Source organism: Nerophis lumbriciformis, linkage group LG39 (genome assembly GCF_033978685.3).
Source record: "Nerophis lumbriciformis linkage group LG39, RoL_Nlum_v2.1, whole genome shotgun sequence".
Lineage (NCBI taxonomy): Eukaryota > Metazoa > Chordata > Actinopteri > Syngnathiformes > Syngnathidae > Nerophis > Nerophis lumbriciformis.
The window spans coordinates 22,180,001-22,193,216 of NC_084586.2; the positions used below are offsets into that span (position 1 = coordinate 22,180,001).

General features: G+C 40.5%; 2 protein-coding genes across 2 annotated transcripts in view; one reads left to right on the top strand and one right to left on the bottom strand.

Annotated features, from left to right (window-relative positions):
- Nucleotides 1–4,037, bottom strand: part of cntd1 (cyclin N-terminal domain containing 1) — a 20,154-nt gene extending 16,117 nt beyond the window's left edge. Inside the window, exon 1 of the mRNA XM_061932136.2 lies at nucleotides 3,667–4,037. Coding sequence (XP_061788120.1) covers nucleotides 3,667–3,844 — 178 coding nt within the window. The 5' untranslated portion in view covers nucleotides 3,845–4,037. The remainder of the gene's footprint in view (nucleotides 1–3,666) is intronic.
- Nucleotides 4,038–4,066: 29 nt separating this feature from the next.
- coa3a (cytochrome C oxidase assembly factor 3a) lies at nucleotides 4,067–12,900 on the top strand. Its single transcript, XM_061932137.2, has 2 exons — nucleotides 4,067–4,412; nucleotides 12,548–12,900. The coding sequence occupies exons 1-2, from the start codon at nucleotides 4,148–4,150 to the stop codon at nucleotides 12,643–12,645; spliced, it is 363 nt and encodes a 120-aa protein (XP_061788121.1). The 5' UTR covers nucleotides 4,067–4,147; the 3' UTR covers nucleotides 12,646–12,900.
- The last annotated feature ends 316 nt before the right edge of the window (nucleotides 12,901–13,216 follow it).

The window sequence follows — 13,216 nt, forward strand, 5'->3', positions numbered from 1 at the left end:
TATAACATAACTTGGCTTCTGAGAGTTTCAAAATGTAATGAATAAAATGCTGAAGTTGTTGATAAACAAGCAATTATTTTAATAATTAAATATGGTAATTTTAAATGAATTATTATGATAATTTAAAATCAATTATTTCAAATATGTTTATTTCAATGTATAATTCTATGGCCGGATGTAATAAGGAGTCACGAAAAAATACAAATAAAAATACAATTAATTTTGATGTTTTTAGCAAAATATAAAAAAAATGTATTTAGTTTTTGTTTTTTTTAATTAATAAATATATTTATTTTTAGGTAAAATGAACATAATAATACAATTTATCTCTAGTCTGGATGATTTAGTTCTTGTCACCCTGTTGTCCTCCCGTCATGAAAAAAGGCTGTCCTCACTCAGGTCCGCATGGAGCTGGAGGGGGCGTGGCTTCCGGCTCCGGCTGAAAATCGGGAGATTTTCGGGAGAATATTTGTCCCGGGAGGTTTTCGGGAGAGGCGCTGAATTTCGGGAGTCTCCCGGAAAATTCGGGAGGGTTGGCAAGTATGATATATATATATATATATATATATATATATATATATATATATATATATATATATATATATAGATAGATAGATAGATAGATAGATAGATAGATAGATAGATACTAGAGATGCGCGGATAGGCAATTTATTTCATCCGCAACCGCGTCAGAAAGTCGTCAACCATCCGCCATCCACCCGATGTAACGTTTGATCAGAACTGCACCCGCCCGCCATCCGCCCGTTGTTATATATCTAATATTAATTAAAAAAAAAAAAAAGGGTGAAAACTACGCGAATTGCACCTTGTGCAGACAAGATTTTTCGATCGGACACGGAGGAATTAGCGATGTAAAAGACCACGTTGGGACAAAAAAACACAAGTCTAATGCCGTTGCTAGCGATACAAGTGGAAAACTTTCAACGTTTTTCGTCGCCCAAACAGATTCTTTGGATGTGATAAATGCCAAAGTTTTATTTACGGAGGCAATAATTGAGCATGGACTTCCAATCGCACTGGCTGATCACATGGGACAGTTAAATGTTTGTCATGCAACCTTTAAAAATCATTACGCGGTGATCGCGGTCCCAAAAATAAACTTTTCTTGCATGATAATGTCCAGAAAAACTCACTTTATATTACTATAGAGTCCTTTTAACGAATGAGTTTGATGGTTTATCACAAACCTTAAATGAAAGAAGTCCTTTGTTCTCCTGCACCATGCATGCGCTTTGGCCTTGCTTCGTGTTTGGTGCGCAATCCTGTCGGCTGTATTTCACAGCACGACATACTGTTAAAAGTGTTGATACTATTTATGCTTTCAAGTCCAAGTTGAAGAAATCTTGTTAAATGTTGACAGCATAACTACCAAAATACAGAAGTATGTCCTTAATATTTTTGCAGTGCTCTTTCTGTTGAAAAGTTCAAATGATTACATTAGAGATGTGATGTGCCACTTTTCAAGTGTCTGATGGATTAAATTCATTTTCATTAATTTTTCATATTTTGAATTCTTTTGAAAGGCTTACAAAAAAACTACATTTGAATTGTAATTCCATGCTATTGACAGGACTATTAATTTTAATGAAGTTAGCTTACCATGTTTACAGTATGATAATTGTGATAGAAATGTGAATTTTAGGCACAGAATATTTTTTACAATTGAACAAGGCAGTAGATTATACAAGCTTGGACAGAAAGTTAATAATGACACCAATTTTTTTTTTAATGGAATTGTTTAGTACTGTTTTACCATTTGTTTACTGTAAAAAGTGTTTATACTTTCAATGAACAAATTGAAGTCTTGTGAAAGGTTGACAGGATAACTGGCATTAACTGTCAAAATAATTTCAAACTATTGAAGTTAGCTTACAGAATAAACATGTCAATCAACCCATATGATTTTTGCTGTAATATTTTTGTTTTGAAAAGTCACTGTGACTGACAGAAAAGTGATGGTTTTAGCAACATTTTAACCTGTCTGAATGCTAATAATCATTTTGCGTCGGGGGGCGAAGCCCTGAACCCTCCACCAGGACTTTGTCCTGGACCTACCGGGGCCTGCGGCCCTTGGACCCTGGCTACTAGGTTTTTCTGATTTCAAAAGTTGGCAGGTATGGTGAGGTTATAAAGCTTTTGCCTGTTAAAGAAAGGAGACTGATCCAATGCAGCACAGACTTTCGCGTGCCACGCTGTCACGACCCAGACGCACACCAGTGCGCAATCATATGGGAGCCGCGCTGAGCGCACCTCCAAGCGCGTCTCGCTGCCGGCGACGGCCAGGTATGGGCCCAACGCTCCAGCGCCATCCATTTTCAGGGCTAGTTGATTCGGCAGGTGGGTTGTTACACACTCCTTAGCGGGTTCCGACTTCCATGGCCACCGTCCTGCTCTCTATATCAACCAGGGTGAGCCCCACCCCTTTCGTGAGCGCACTGCGCGCGGAGTGACCCCTGTTACGCGCCCCCGGCAACAGGGGTGGCGGGCAGGTAAGCTGCGCGGGCGGAGCGCGCGAAGTGACCCATGTTACGAGCCCCCGGCCACGGGGGTGGCGGGCAGGTAAGCTGCTTACCTGCTGCGCGTGACGCCGGCCGCGGCGAAGGCGGACGAGGCGGGGTGTCGGTGCGGTGGGCGCGGTGGTGACCCTGGACGTGCGTCGGGCCCTTCTCGCGGATCACCTCAGCTACGGCTCCCGGTGGGGCCCTCTCGGGGGAAGGGGCCTCGGTCCCGGACCCCGGCGAGGTGTCCCTTCTCCGCTCCGTAAAAGTGTCCATCTCTTTTCTTTTTTTTTCTTCTGTTGTGGCATATGCTGCAGGTGCCTGCTCGTTTTTCGTATGTGGGTAACAACATTTAACTATGTATATATATTTCCCAATTGGTTTAACTGCCACCCGCAAAAAAAATAAAAAAAAAATCTAATTAATCCGCCCGACCCGACCCGCGCGCGGATAAAATCTTATTTTTTTTAATTTCATCCGCCCGATCCGCGGATAATCCGCGGACTCCGCGGTTGTGTCCGCAAACCGCGCATCTCTAATAGATACATATCTTCTTTCTTATCTTTTTTACTATTTATATTACTAAATTATTGTGTATGCACCTTAGGGGATCTGCTCTAATTTCGTTGTTCTTTGAACCTGTTCACTGTTATAATGAAAACACAACTCTATTCTATTCTATTCTATTCTTGCGTCTGTCGAAAGTGCTGCTGAGGGTCATAGTGACCATACCTGAACTATTATGATGATTGCTGTACGTGTAATATGATTAATATTACACCAACCAAAAGGACTAGGGTAAGAAATTAGTCAAATATGACAATTTTGTCCATATCAAATACTTATGTTGATTTCATGAGAAAAAGCTATTTTTATGACAAATAGTTGCGTCTGTCGAAAGTGCTGCTGAGAATCACATTGAGCTTATGTGAACTCGCGCGTATACTTGTATTGTTGTTATTACACAAATCAAAAAGACCATGGGAATAAATTCGTCAAAGCTGAGAAGTTTGTCCAGGTGAAATAAATACTTATAATGTTGATTTCGTAAGCAAAATTGCATTTGTGACAATTAATTGCCTGTGTCGAAAGTGCCGCCGAGAGTCACAGTTTGACCAGTTACAAGCCCAACCGCTACTCAACTTACCAAACAGTCTTTTATCCTTGAACACTCCGCAACATGTCGACAAACTGTTCAGGTTGTCTTTGTTTTTCTCGTTGAGATTCGTCAGAAAGTCGGTCAACACCTCAAAGGAAGCGTGGCCGAACTTAAAATGAATATCGCCCGGCTCGCTTTGACAACTAAACGTGACTTTCTCCGCCATGTGGGTGCTAAAATAAACTGCTCGTTTTTACAACAGTGAGTAAATTGTTGTCACTCAATAATATTCACCATTCGTGTGTTTAGTTTGAATTCAATTTAAAAAAAAAAACGTGACTTTAACGCGTGTTTGCGGAAGATGGCGCTGTTTCCATTGGTTGTCGTTTTACAGGAACCAAAATACTCCCGACAGGTTGCAGTTCGGGACACGTTTACAAGCCGCACACACTTCCGCTTCCGGCGGCTGCGTTGTTGCGGGAACAGATCTGACAACACACTGGATGTGACCCCGCCCACCTTCTTCACAATGACGTCACTCACCGGGACGATGCTTTGGAAGTCTGCGAAAGCAAACCCCCGCTTAGGCAACGCAAACATGGCGGACAAGACGCCGAAGCAGTCCGACGCTCCGTACGCGGAGAGGATAGACCCCGCCAAGGCCAAGCTGTCCAACGACCAGATGCACTTCATCAGGCAGGTGGAGCTGGAACAGTGGAAGAAGAAGACACATAAGTTGAAGGCGCGGAACGTGCTGACGGGGGTCGCCATCGGAGCCCTGGTGGCGGGAATATGTATCCTTCATGCTGGCAAGGTTACTCATGCAACTTTAGCACGATGACCTTAAACTACGCAACATACAATGTATATATTAAATATATATATTGTATTTTGCTAACATGCGTCAACACTAACATTGTCATTCAATTAGCATGCTAACGTTAGCATGGTGCTACCAGGAAGCAACGCGTGAACTTCATGAACTGTGACATAACTAATCACCAAAAAAATCGATTCCCATCCGAAATTCTTATTTATTACGGTCCTGAATCGATTCATGCTTTCTTTTTCTTTTTTTTTTAAATACGTTTTATCACCCGTCTCTGCACTTCCTCCTCGCACATGCGCATCAGCAGCCAATAATAGCTTGTGTAACCTGGTTTGAAATTATTATGATTTATATACCAAATAATCCGTTTGACTCAAGAATCAAGTCTTAATTGAATTAGTCACCCCAGAATTAGGATTCAAATGGGTTATACTTTTATAGCGCTTTTCTACCTTCAAGGTAGGGCCGGGCAATAGGCGAGGGCGGACCTACGTCACTTCCGCCTGCCAATCCCCTAGCAACCGGTCGCCATATTGAATTGGTTGAAAACAAACCAGCTCACAGCGAACACAGCATTGACAGAAAAGGCATTTAACGAGGTTTCACGGCATTTTAAACTGTTCTAAATGGCGTATGATTATGTAAATAGTCTTTCCAGTGAGGCTAGGTTAAGATGCGAGTTAAAATGTTCTGTAGTTGGATTAAACGACTGCCCATACCGCCTTCCAGCAGATGCGTGGACTGATAATCCTACACAATGGCCGGACATGGAATTTGGAAATCTTTATGTCTACCTCACAAGCGCACCAGGTCGGTTGTTATATAACGAATAAATCACATAAAAATGGTTAAATCACCCAAGGTATGTTGATAAATGATAATAAGGATGACACGGTGGCTACCAGTATCTGTATATTTATTATATCTGTAGAGAGCTCAATCAAATTCAGTTCAGTATTATGATTTATTATTTGCTGAATTACTGGAAATAGCCTTTATACCGTATGTTATTGTTGTGCAACAACAACAACTTCAGCTGTCGAACGTTATTCAGTAAAAATTCAACGGGTTCAACATTAGCATGGACGGTATAGCCGAGTTGTGGTTAAGAAGGTGGATTTTTGTTCCTTATATTTACCAGAAACGAAGTGATCCGAACACACGACCCGGGATTTTGGGGGACTCCAGTGAGAACCGTCCTCGTTTTCCCGGTGTAAAGCTGCGAGCCATTTGTCTCGTCTCTGTGGGCTTTTAGCACGCTTTGGCAGAACAAAATACGACCTTTGTTTTCCCTGTTTCCAGTTGTGGTTTGCACAACCAAAAACAACACCGTTTTTTTGGCATTTTGGAGGCAGAATGACGGGTTTAATCAGCGCAGGTCGACAGGTTAAAGAGTAATGGCGACGGTTTGTTTTCAACGCCAGTCAGGTTGCTATGGCTCGAAGAACCCGTATGTAGCTCAGTTGCCCGGATGTCGGCCCTGCCCTATTATGATTTATATACCAAATCATCCGTTTGACTCAAGAATCAAGTCTTAATTGAATTAGTCACCCCAGAATTAGGATTCAAATGGGTTATACTTTTATAGCGCTTTTCTACCTTCAAGGTAGGGCTGGGCGATATGGCCTTTTATTATTGATTGAAACTTTTATTAGTAGATTAGACAGTACAGTACATAATACGTAAAATTGACCACTAAATGGTAATATCTCGATATTTTTAAGCCATGTCACGATACACTAGGGGTGTAACGGTACACAAAAATGTCGGTTCGGTACGTACCTCGGTTTAGAGGTCATGGTTCGGTTCATTTTCGGTACAGTAAGAAAACAACAAAATGTTAATTTTGGGGTTATTTATTTACCAAATTTGCAAAATCTTCCACCAAAAATATTTTTCTTAGTGTAATATTTGATGTGAAGTAGTGATGGGTCCGGCAACACCGATGCATCGGCGCATGCGTCGAGCTCATAGAGCAAAACCCTGTGTCGGTGCGCGTACCGCTTTTAGAAAGTCACGTGACCGATCATGAGCTGTTTTGGTCACGTGACCGATACGCCAACTGTGTCGCACTGACGCCTCCTCTGTGCCCTGTGAGCGGCTCTTTTCTACAGCCGGAGAAATAATAACTAAGAAGAGAAATCGTCTAAAATGTAATACGTCGGAAAAACTTTTTTTTTTTCATAAAAATTTGTAAAAAAATAAAATTAAAACAATTCCCAGTCCACAATCATCCACAACACGTTCTCTTAGATTTCCATGTTATGATACATGTTCACATTATTTATTGACTGTATCTAAAAAAGATACAAATATATTTTTATTTAAATGAAGATATGAAATAATCCTAAATGAAATATTTATATTATTGTATATACTAGGGCAGGGGTCACCAACGCGGTGCCCGCGGTCACCAGGTAGCCCGTAAGGACCAGATCAGTCGCCCGCTGGCCTGTTCTAAAAATAGCTCAAAGAGCAGCACTTACCAGTGAGCTGCCTCTATTTTTTAAATGTTATTTATTTACTAGCAAGCTGGTCTCGCTTTGCTCGACATTTTTAATTCTAAAAGAGACAAAACTCAAAGAGAATTTGAAAATCCAAGAAAATATTTTAAAGACTTGGTCTTCACTTGGAATAAGCGGTAGAAAATGGATGGATGGATGGGTCTTCACTTGTTTAAATAAATTCATTTATTTTTTACTTTGCTTCTTATTACTTTTAGAAATACAATTTTAGATAAAAAATACAACCTTAAAAATGATTTTAGGATTTTTAAACAAATATACCTTTTTACCTTTTACATTTCTTCCTCTTCTTTCCTGACAATTTAAATCAATGTTCAAGTAAATTTATTTATTTTTTATTGTAAAGAATAATAAATATTTTAGCTTCTGTTTTTTTGACGAAGAATATTTGTGAAATATTTCTTCAAACTTACTATGATTAAAATTCAAAAAAATTATTCTGGCAAATCTAGAAAATCTGTAGAATCAAATTTAAATCTTATTTTAAAGTATTTTGAATTTCTTTTAAAATTTTTGTTCTGGAAAATCTAGAAGAAATACTGATTTGTCTTTGTTAGAAATATAGCTTGGTCCAATTTGTTAAATATTCTAACAAAGTGCAGATTGGATTTTAACCAATTTAAAACATGTCATCAAAATTCTAAAATGTATCTTAATCAGGAAAAATTACTAATGATGTTCCATAAATTATTTTTTTTATTTTTTCAAAAAGATTCAAATAAGCTAGTTTTTCTCTTCTTTTTGGTCGGTTGAATTTTGAATTTTAAAGAGTCGAAATTGAAGATAAACTATGTTTCAAAATGTTATTTTAATTTTTTTCGTGTTTTTTCCTCTTTTAAACCGTTCAATTAAGTGTTTTTTTCATCATTTATTCTCTACAAAAAACCTTCCGTAAAAGGGAAAAAAATGTACGACGGAATGACAGACCCACATACCCATTTTTTTATATATATAAATGTATTTATTTAGCTATTCTTGTTTAAATCACACTTACGTGTAACTTACAAATGACAATATATTTATTTATTTAAGTGTGTATCAAACTGGTAGCCCTTCGCATTAATCAGTACCCAAGAAGTAGTTTTTGCTTTCAAAAAGGTTGGTGACCCCTGTACTAGGGCATCAAATCAGTGTCAGTTGAGTCGGTCCATAGGTTGCCTGTAGGGATTTTAAATGTCCAGCAGATGTCAGTATTTAGTGACACAGTATCGACACAGTATCAATACAGTTTTGCAATGTGTCGAAACGCTTCATGACGCCTCATCAACCCATCACTAATGTGAAGTAATGGGAACCTTGGATAGGTCAATAATTCATAATAACATTGATTTTGATTCAATATTATGTTTTGAGCAATGACAGTTTGAAAGAAAAAAAAACAGCTTTGTTTTATTAGTCAACATTGCAACTTTTTCTAAATTACATTTAACCTTTAAGCTTTTTTATTTCACTTTTTGTTTATTTGAATAGTATTTTTAGAATGTGTCGTGGGCCTTTAAAACATTAGCTGTGGGCCGCAAATGGCCTCCGGGACACACTTTTTGACACCCCTGCTATAGATAATAAAAAATTAAATGTGATAAATCTATGGATAAAAAGCAGAGCCTGGCGACGCATGCGCGTTTATCATAACTCTCTCTCTCTCTCTGTCTCTGCCCCTCCCTCACCAATGCTGCTGTTTGTTTTGTTTTTAACCCCTTCTTAACCCTGAGCGTACATTGAAAATACACGCAACCCTAACTCAAAATGCCGGACATTTGAGGCATTTAAGAAACTCCACAAAAGAGGACATAGAGGATGTATGGTCAGTCTATCCTAGCCCGTTAGCTGCTAGCATGCCGTGTGTTGTGCCTCGGTGTGCATTGTTTACACAACGTGCGTTACGTTACTTAATATGTCCGTGTGGAAACTCGTTCGGTACACCTCCGAACCGAACTGGAACCCCCGTACTGAAACGGTTCAATACAAAATACACGTACCGTTACACCCCGAGTATTTCCACGTTCACCCATTCACACACTGATGGCGGGGAGCTGCCATGCAAGGCCCTAACCACCACCCATCTGGAGCAAGGGTGAAGTGTCTTGCTCAAGGACACAACGGACGTGACTGTACCATGAATTGATTAACGTACACCCCGACTTAAACAAGTTGAAAAACTTATTGGGGTGTTACCATTTAGTGGTCAATTGTACGGAATATGTACTGTACTGTGCAATCTACTAATACAAGTTTCAATCAATCACTAACCGGATAGTCGAACCTCGGATTCAGGAGGAACAGTGTGTTTTTCGTCCTGGTCGTGGAACTGTGGACCAGCTCTATACTCTCGGCAGGGTCCTTGAGGGTGCATGGGAGTTTGCCCAACCAGTCTACATGTGCTTTGTGGACTTGGAGAAGGCATTCGACCGTGTACCCCGGGAAGTCCTGTGGGGAGTGCTCAGAGAGTATGGGGTAACGGACTGTCTGATTGTGGCGGTTCGCTCCCTGTATGATCAGTGTCAGAGCTTGGTCCGCATTGCCGGCAGTAAGTCGGACACGTTTCCAGTGAGGGTTGGACTCCGCCAAGGCTGCCCTTTGTCACCCATTCTGTTCATAACCTTTATGGACAGAATTTCTAGGCGCAGTCAAGGCGTTGAGGGGATCCGGTTTGGTGGCTGCAGGATTAGGTCACTGCTATTTGCAGATGATGTGGTCCTGATGGCTTCCTCCGGCCAAGATCTTCAGCTCTCACTGGATCGGTTCGCAGCCGAGTGTGAAGCGACTGGGATGGGAATCAGCACCTCCAAGTCCGAGTCCATGGTTCTCTCCCGGAAAAGGGTGGAGTGCCATCTCCGGGTTGTGGAGGAGATCTTGCCCCAAGTGGAGGAGTTCAAGTACCTCGGAGTCTTGTTCACGAGTGGGGGAAGAGTGGATCGTGAGATCGACAGGTGGATCGGTGCGGCGTCTTCAGTAATGCGGACGCTGTATCGATCCGTTGTGGTGAAGAAGGAGCTGAGCCGGAAGGCAAAGCTCTCGATTTACCGGTCGATCTACGTTCCCATCCTCACCTATGGTCATGAGCTTTGGGTCATGACCGAAAGGACAAGATCACGGGTACAAGCGGCCGAAATGAGTTTCCTCCGCCGGGTGGCGGGTCTCTCCCTTAGAGATAGGGTGAGAAGCTCTGTCATTCGGGGGGAGCTCAAAGTAAAACCGCTGCTCCTCCACATGGAGAGGAGCCAGATGAGGTGGTTCGGGCATCTGGTCAGGATGCCACCCGAACGCCTCCATAAGAAGGTGTTTCGGGCACGTCCGACCGGTAGGAGGCCACGGGGAAGACCCAGGACACGCTGGGAAGACTATCTCTCCCGGCTGGCCTGGGAACGCCTCGGGATCCCCCGGGAGGAGCTGGACGAAGTGGCTGGGGAGAGGGAAGTCTGGGCTTCCCTGCTTAGGCTGCTGCCCCCGCGACCCGACCTCGGATAAGCGGAAGAAGATGGATGGATGGATGGATGGATCAATCACTAGGTTGGTAGAAGGTGGAAAGCGAACCAGGAACCCTCAGGTTGCTGGCACGGCCACTCTCCCAACCGCGCCACCTAGTGCTTAACAGCGCTAGCGCTTAAGAGTGCTGTCTATTATCTGGCAATTAACGGCGCTGGCTATTAGCTAGCTATTAACGGCGCTGGCTATTAGCTAGCAATAAACGGAGCCTGCTTTTTAGCTAGCCTTTAGTGCTGCTCGCTAGCCTTTAGCGCTGTTAGCTAGTGATTAGTGCTGCTAGCTAGGCTTTGGCGCTGTTAGCTAGCGATTAGTGCTGCTAGCTAGGCTTTAGCGCTGTTAGCTAGCTATTAGTGCTGCTATCTAGGCTTTAGCGCTGTTAGCTAGCCGTTTCCGTAATTTTGAACCGCATGTCTTATGTCAACTAGTGATGGGTTGATGAGGCGTCATGAAGCGTTTCGACACATTGCAAAACTGTATTGATACTGTGTTGATACTGTGTCACTAAATACTGACATCTGCTGGACATTAAAAATCCCTACAGGCAACCTATGGACCGACTCAACTGACACTGATTTGATGCCCTAGTACAGGGGTCACCAACCTTTTTGAAAGCAAAAACTACTTCTTGGGTACTGATTAATGCGAAGGGCTACCAGTTTGATACACACTTAAATAAATAAATATATTGTCATTTGTAAGTTACACGTAAGTGTGATTTAAACAAGAATAGCTAAATAAATACATTTATATATATACAAAAATGGGTATTTCTGTCTGTCATTCTGTCGAACATTTTTTTTTCCTTTTACGGAAGGTTTTTTGTAGAGAATAAATGATGAAAAAAAACACTTAATTGAACGGTTTAAAAGAGGAGAAAACAAGAAAAAATTTAAAATAAAATTTTGAAACATAGTTTATCTTCAATTTCGACTCTTTATAATTCAAAATTCAACCGACAAAAACAAGAGAAAAACTAGCTTATTTGAATCTTTTTGAAAAAATTTAAAAAAGAATTTATGGAACATCATTAGTCATTTTTCCTGATTAAGATACATTTTAGAATTTTGATGACATGTTTTAAATTGGTTAAAATCCAATCTGCACTTTGTTAGAATATTTAACAAATTGGACCAAGCTATATTTCTAACAAAGACAAATCAGTATTTCTTCTAGATTTTCCAGAACAAAAATTTTAAAAGAAATTCAAAATACTTTGAAATAAGATTTAAATTTGATTCTACAGATTTTCCAGATTTTCCAGAATATTTTTTTTGAATTTTAATCATGGCAAGTTTGAAGAAATATTTCACAAATATTCTTCGTCGAAAAAACAGAAGCTAAAATATGTATTATTCTTTACAATAAAAAATAAATAAATTTACTTGAACATTGATTTAAATTGTCAGGAAAGAAGAGGAAGAAATGTAAAAGGTAAAAAGGTATATTTGTTTAAAAATCCTAAAATCATTTTTAAGGTTGTATTTTTTCTCTAAAATTGCATTTCTAAAAGTAATAAGAAGCAAAGTCAAAAATAAATGAATTTATTTAAACAAGTGAAGACCCATCCATCCATCCATTTTCTACCGCTTATTCCAAGTGAAGACCAAGTCTTTAAAATATTTTGTTGGATTTTCAAATTCTATTTGAGTTTTGTCTCTTTTAGAATTAAAAATGTCGAGCAAAGCGAGACCAGCTTGCTAGTAAATAAATACAATTTAAAAAAATAGAGGCAGCTCACTGGTAAGTGCTGCTCTTTGAGCTATTTTTTAGAACAGGCCAGCGGGCGACTCATCTGGTCCTTACGCGTTGGTGACCCCTGCCCTAGTATATACAATAATATAAACCAAGTCATTGTATTTCATTTAGGATTATTTCATATCTTCATTTAAATAAAAATATCTTTTTATCTTTTTTAGATACAGTCAATAAATAAAGTGTGCTCTATGAGCTCGACGCATGCGCCGATGCATCAGTGTTGCCGGACCCATCACTAATGTCAACAAGTCACAACTCAAACAAATCCAAAGTGATTGTTGCCTCACCAAATGTTTACTTTTCACTGGTCCTTAACCGCCCGCTCCCACGTCAGACGGCTACACCTTTTACTCCGTCTCCCAGGAGCGCGTCATGGACGATCTGGACGAGGAGGCCAAGCGTGCCAGAGCGCCAAAGACAAGCGCCAACTGAGTCCTGGTGTGGCGACCATGTTCTCCTCTTGATGGCGACCATGTTCTCCTCTTGACGCGTGCTGGACTCTTCACTTGGGACGTATTGTTGTCCAACCGGACGTGGACCTGCCAGGACACGACCGCAGACCAACACAAATAGAAATCTGAAGTGACCTTTAACAGCAGCCAACACAAATCTGACAAAATGTTGCATGTGACTTTATTTATGTTTTTTTGTTGATTAATAAAACAACACGTGTCGTGTTTTATACGACCCCCCAGCAACGCTTTTATTCAACAGTTTTTTATCCGAGGCTAGAAGGGACATGAAGTGCAGAAATGTCAATAAGAGGAAGAAAGGCACAGCAGCTTCACAAACTCGACATTTACATTCTTTTTATGGGATGCTTTCTTCTCAATATGCTGGTGGTGCGTTCACTGTCCAGTGTGTGGTGGGATATTCTAGTTCACAAGGCACATTTACAAGCTTGCTAGAGATGTCATCAAGAAAATAATTTGATGAATAAACAAGTGGTACTTCAGGATACGACTACAATCGCTTCTACATTATATTTCATTTAAATTAATTT

Bases quoted from the DNA above. Each gene is read 5' to 3' on its own strand.
- coa3a (XM_061932137.2), top strand. From the start codon at position 4,148: ATGACGTCACTCACCGGGACGATGCTTTGGAAGTCTGCGAAAGCAAAC. The intron at 4,413-12,547 runs GTATCCTTCATG...CTCCCACGTCAG, and splicing joins AGCCCTGGTGGCGGGAATAT to ACGGCTACACCTTTTACTCC.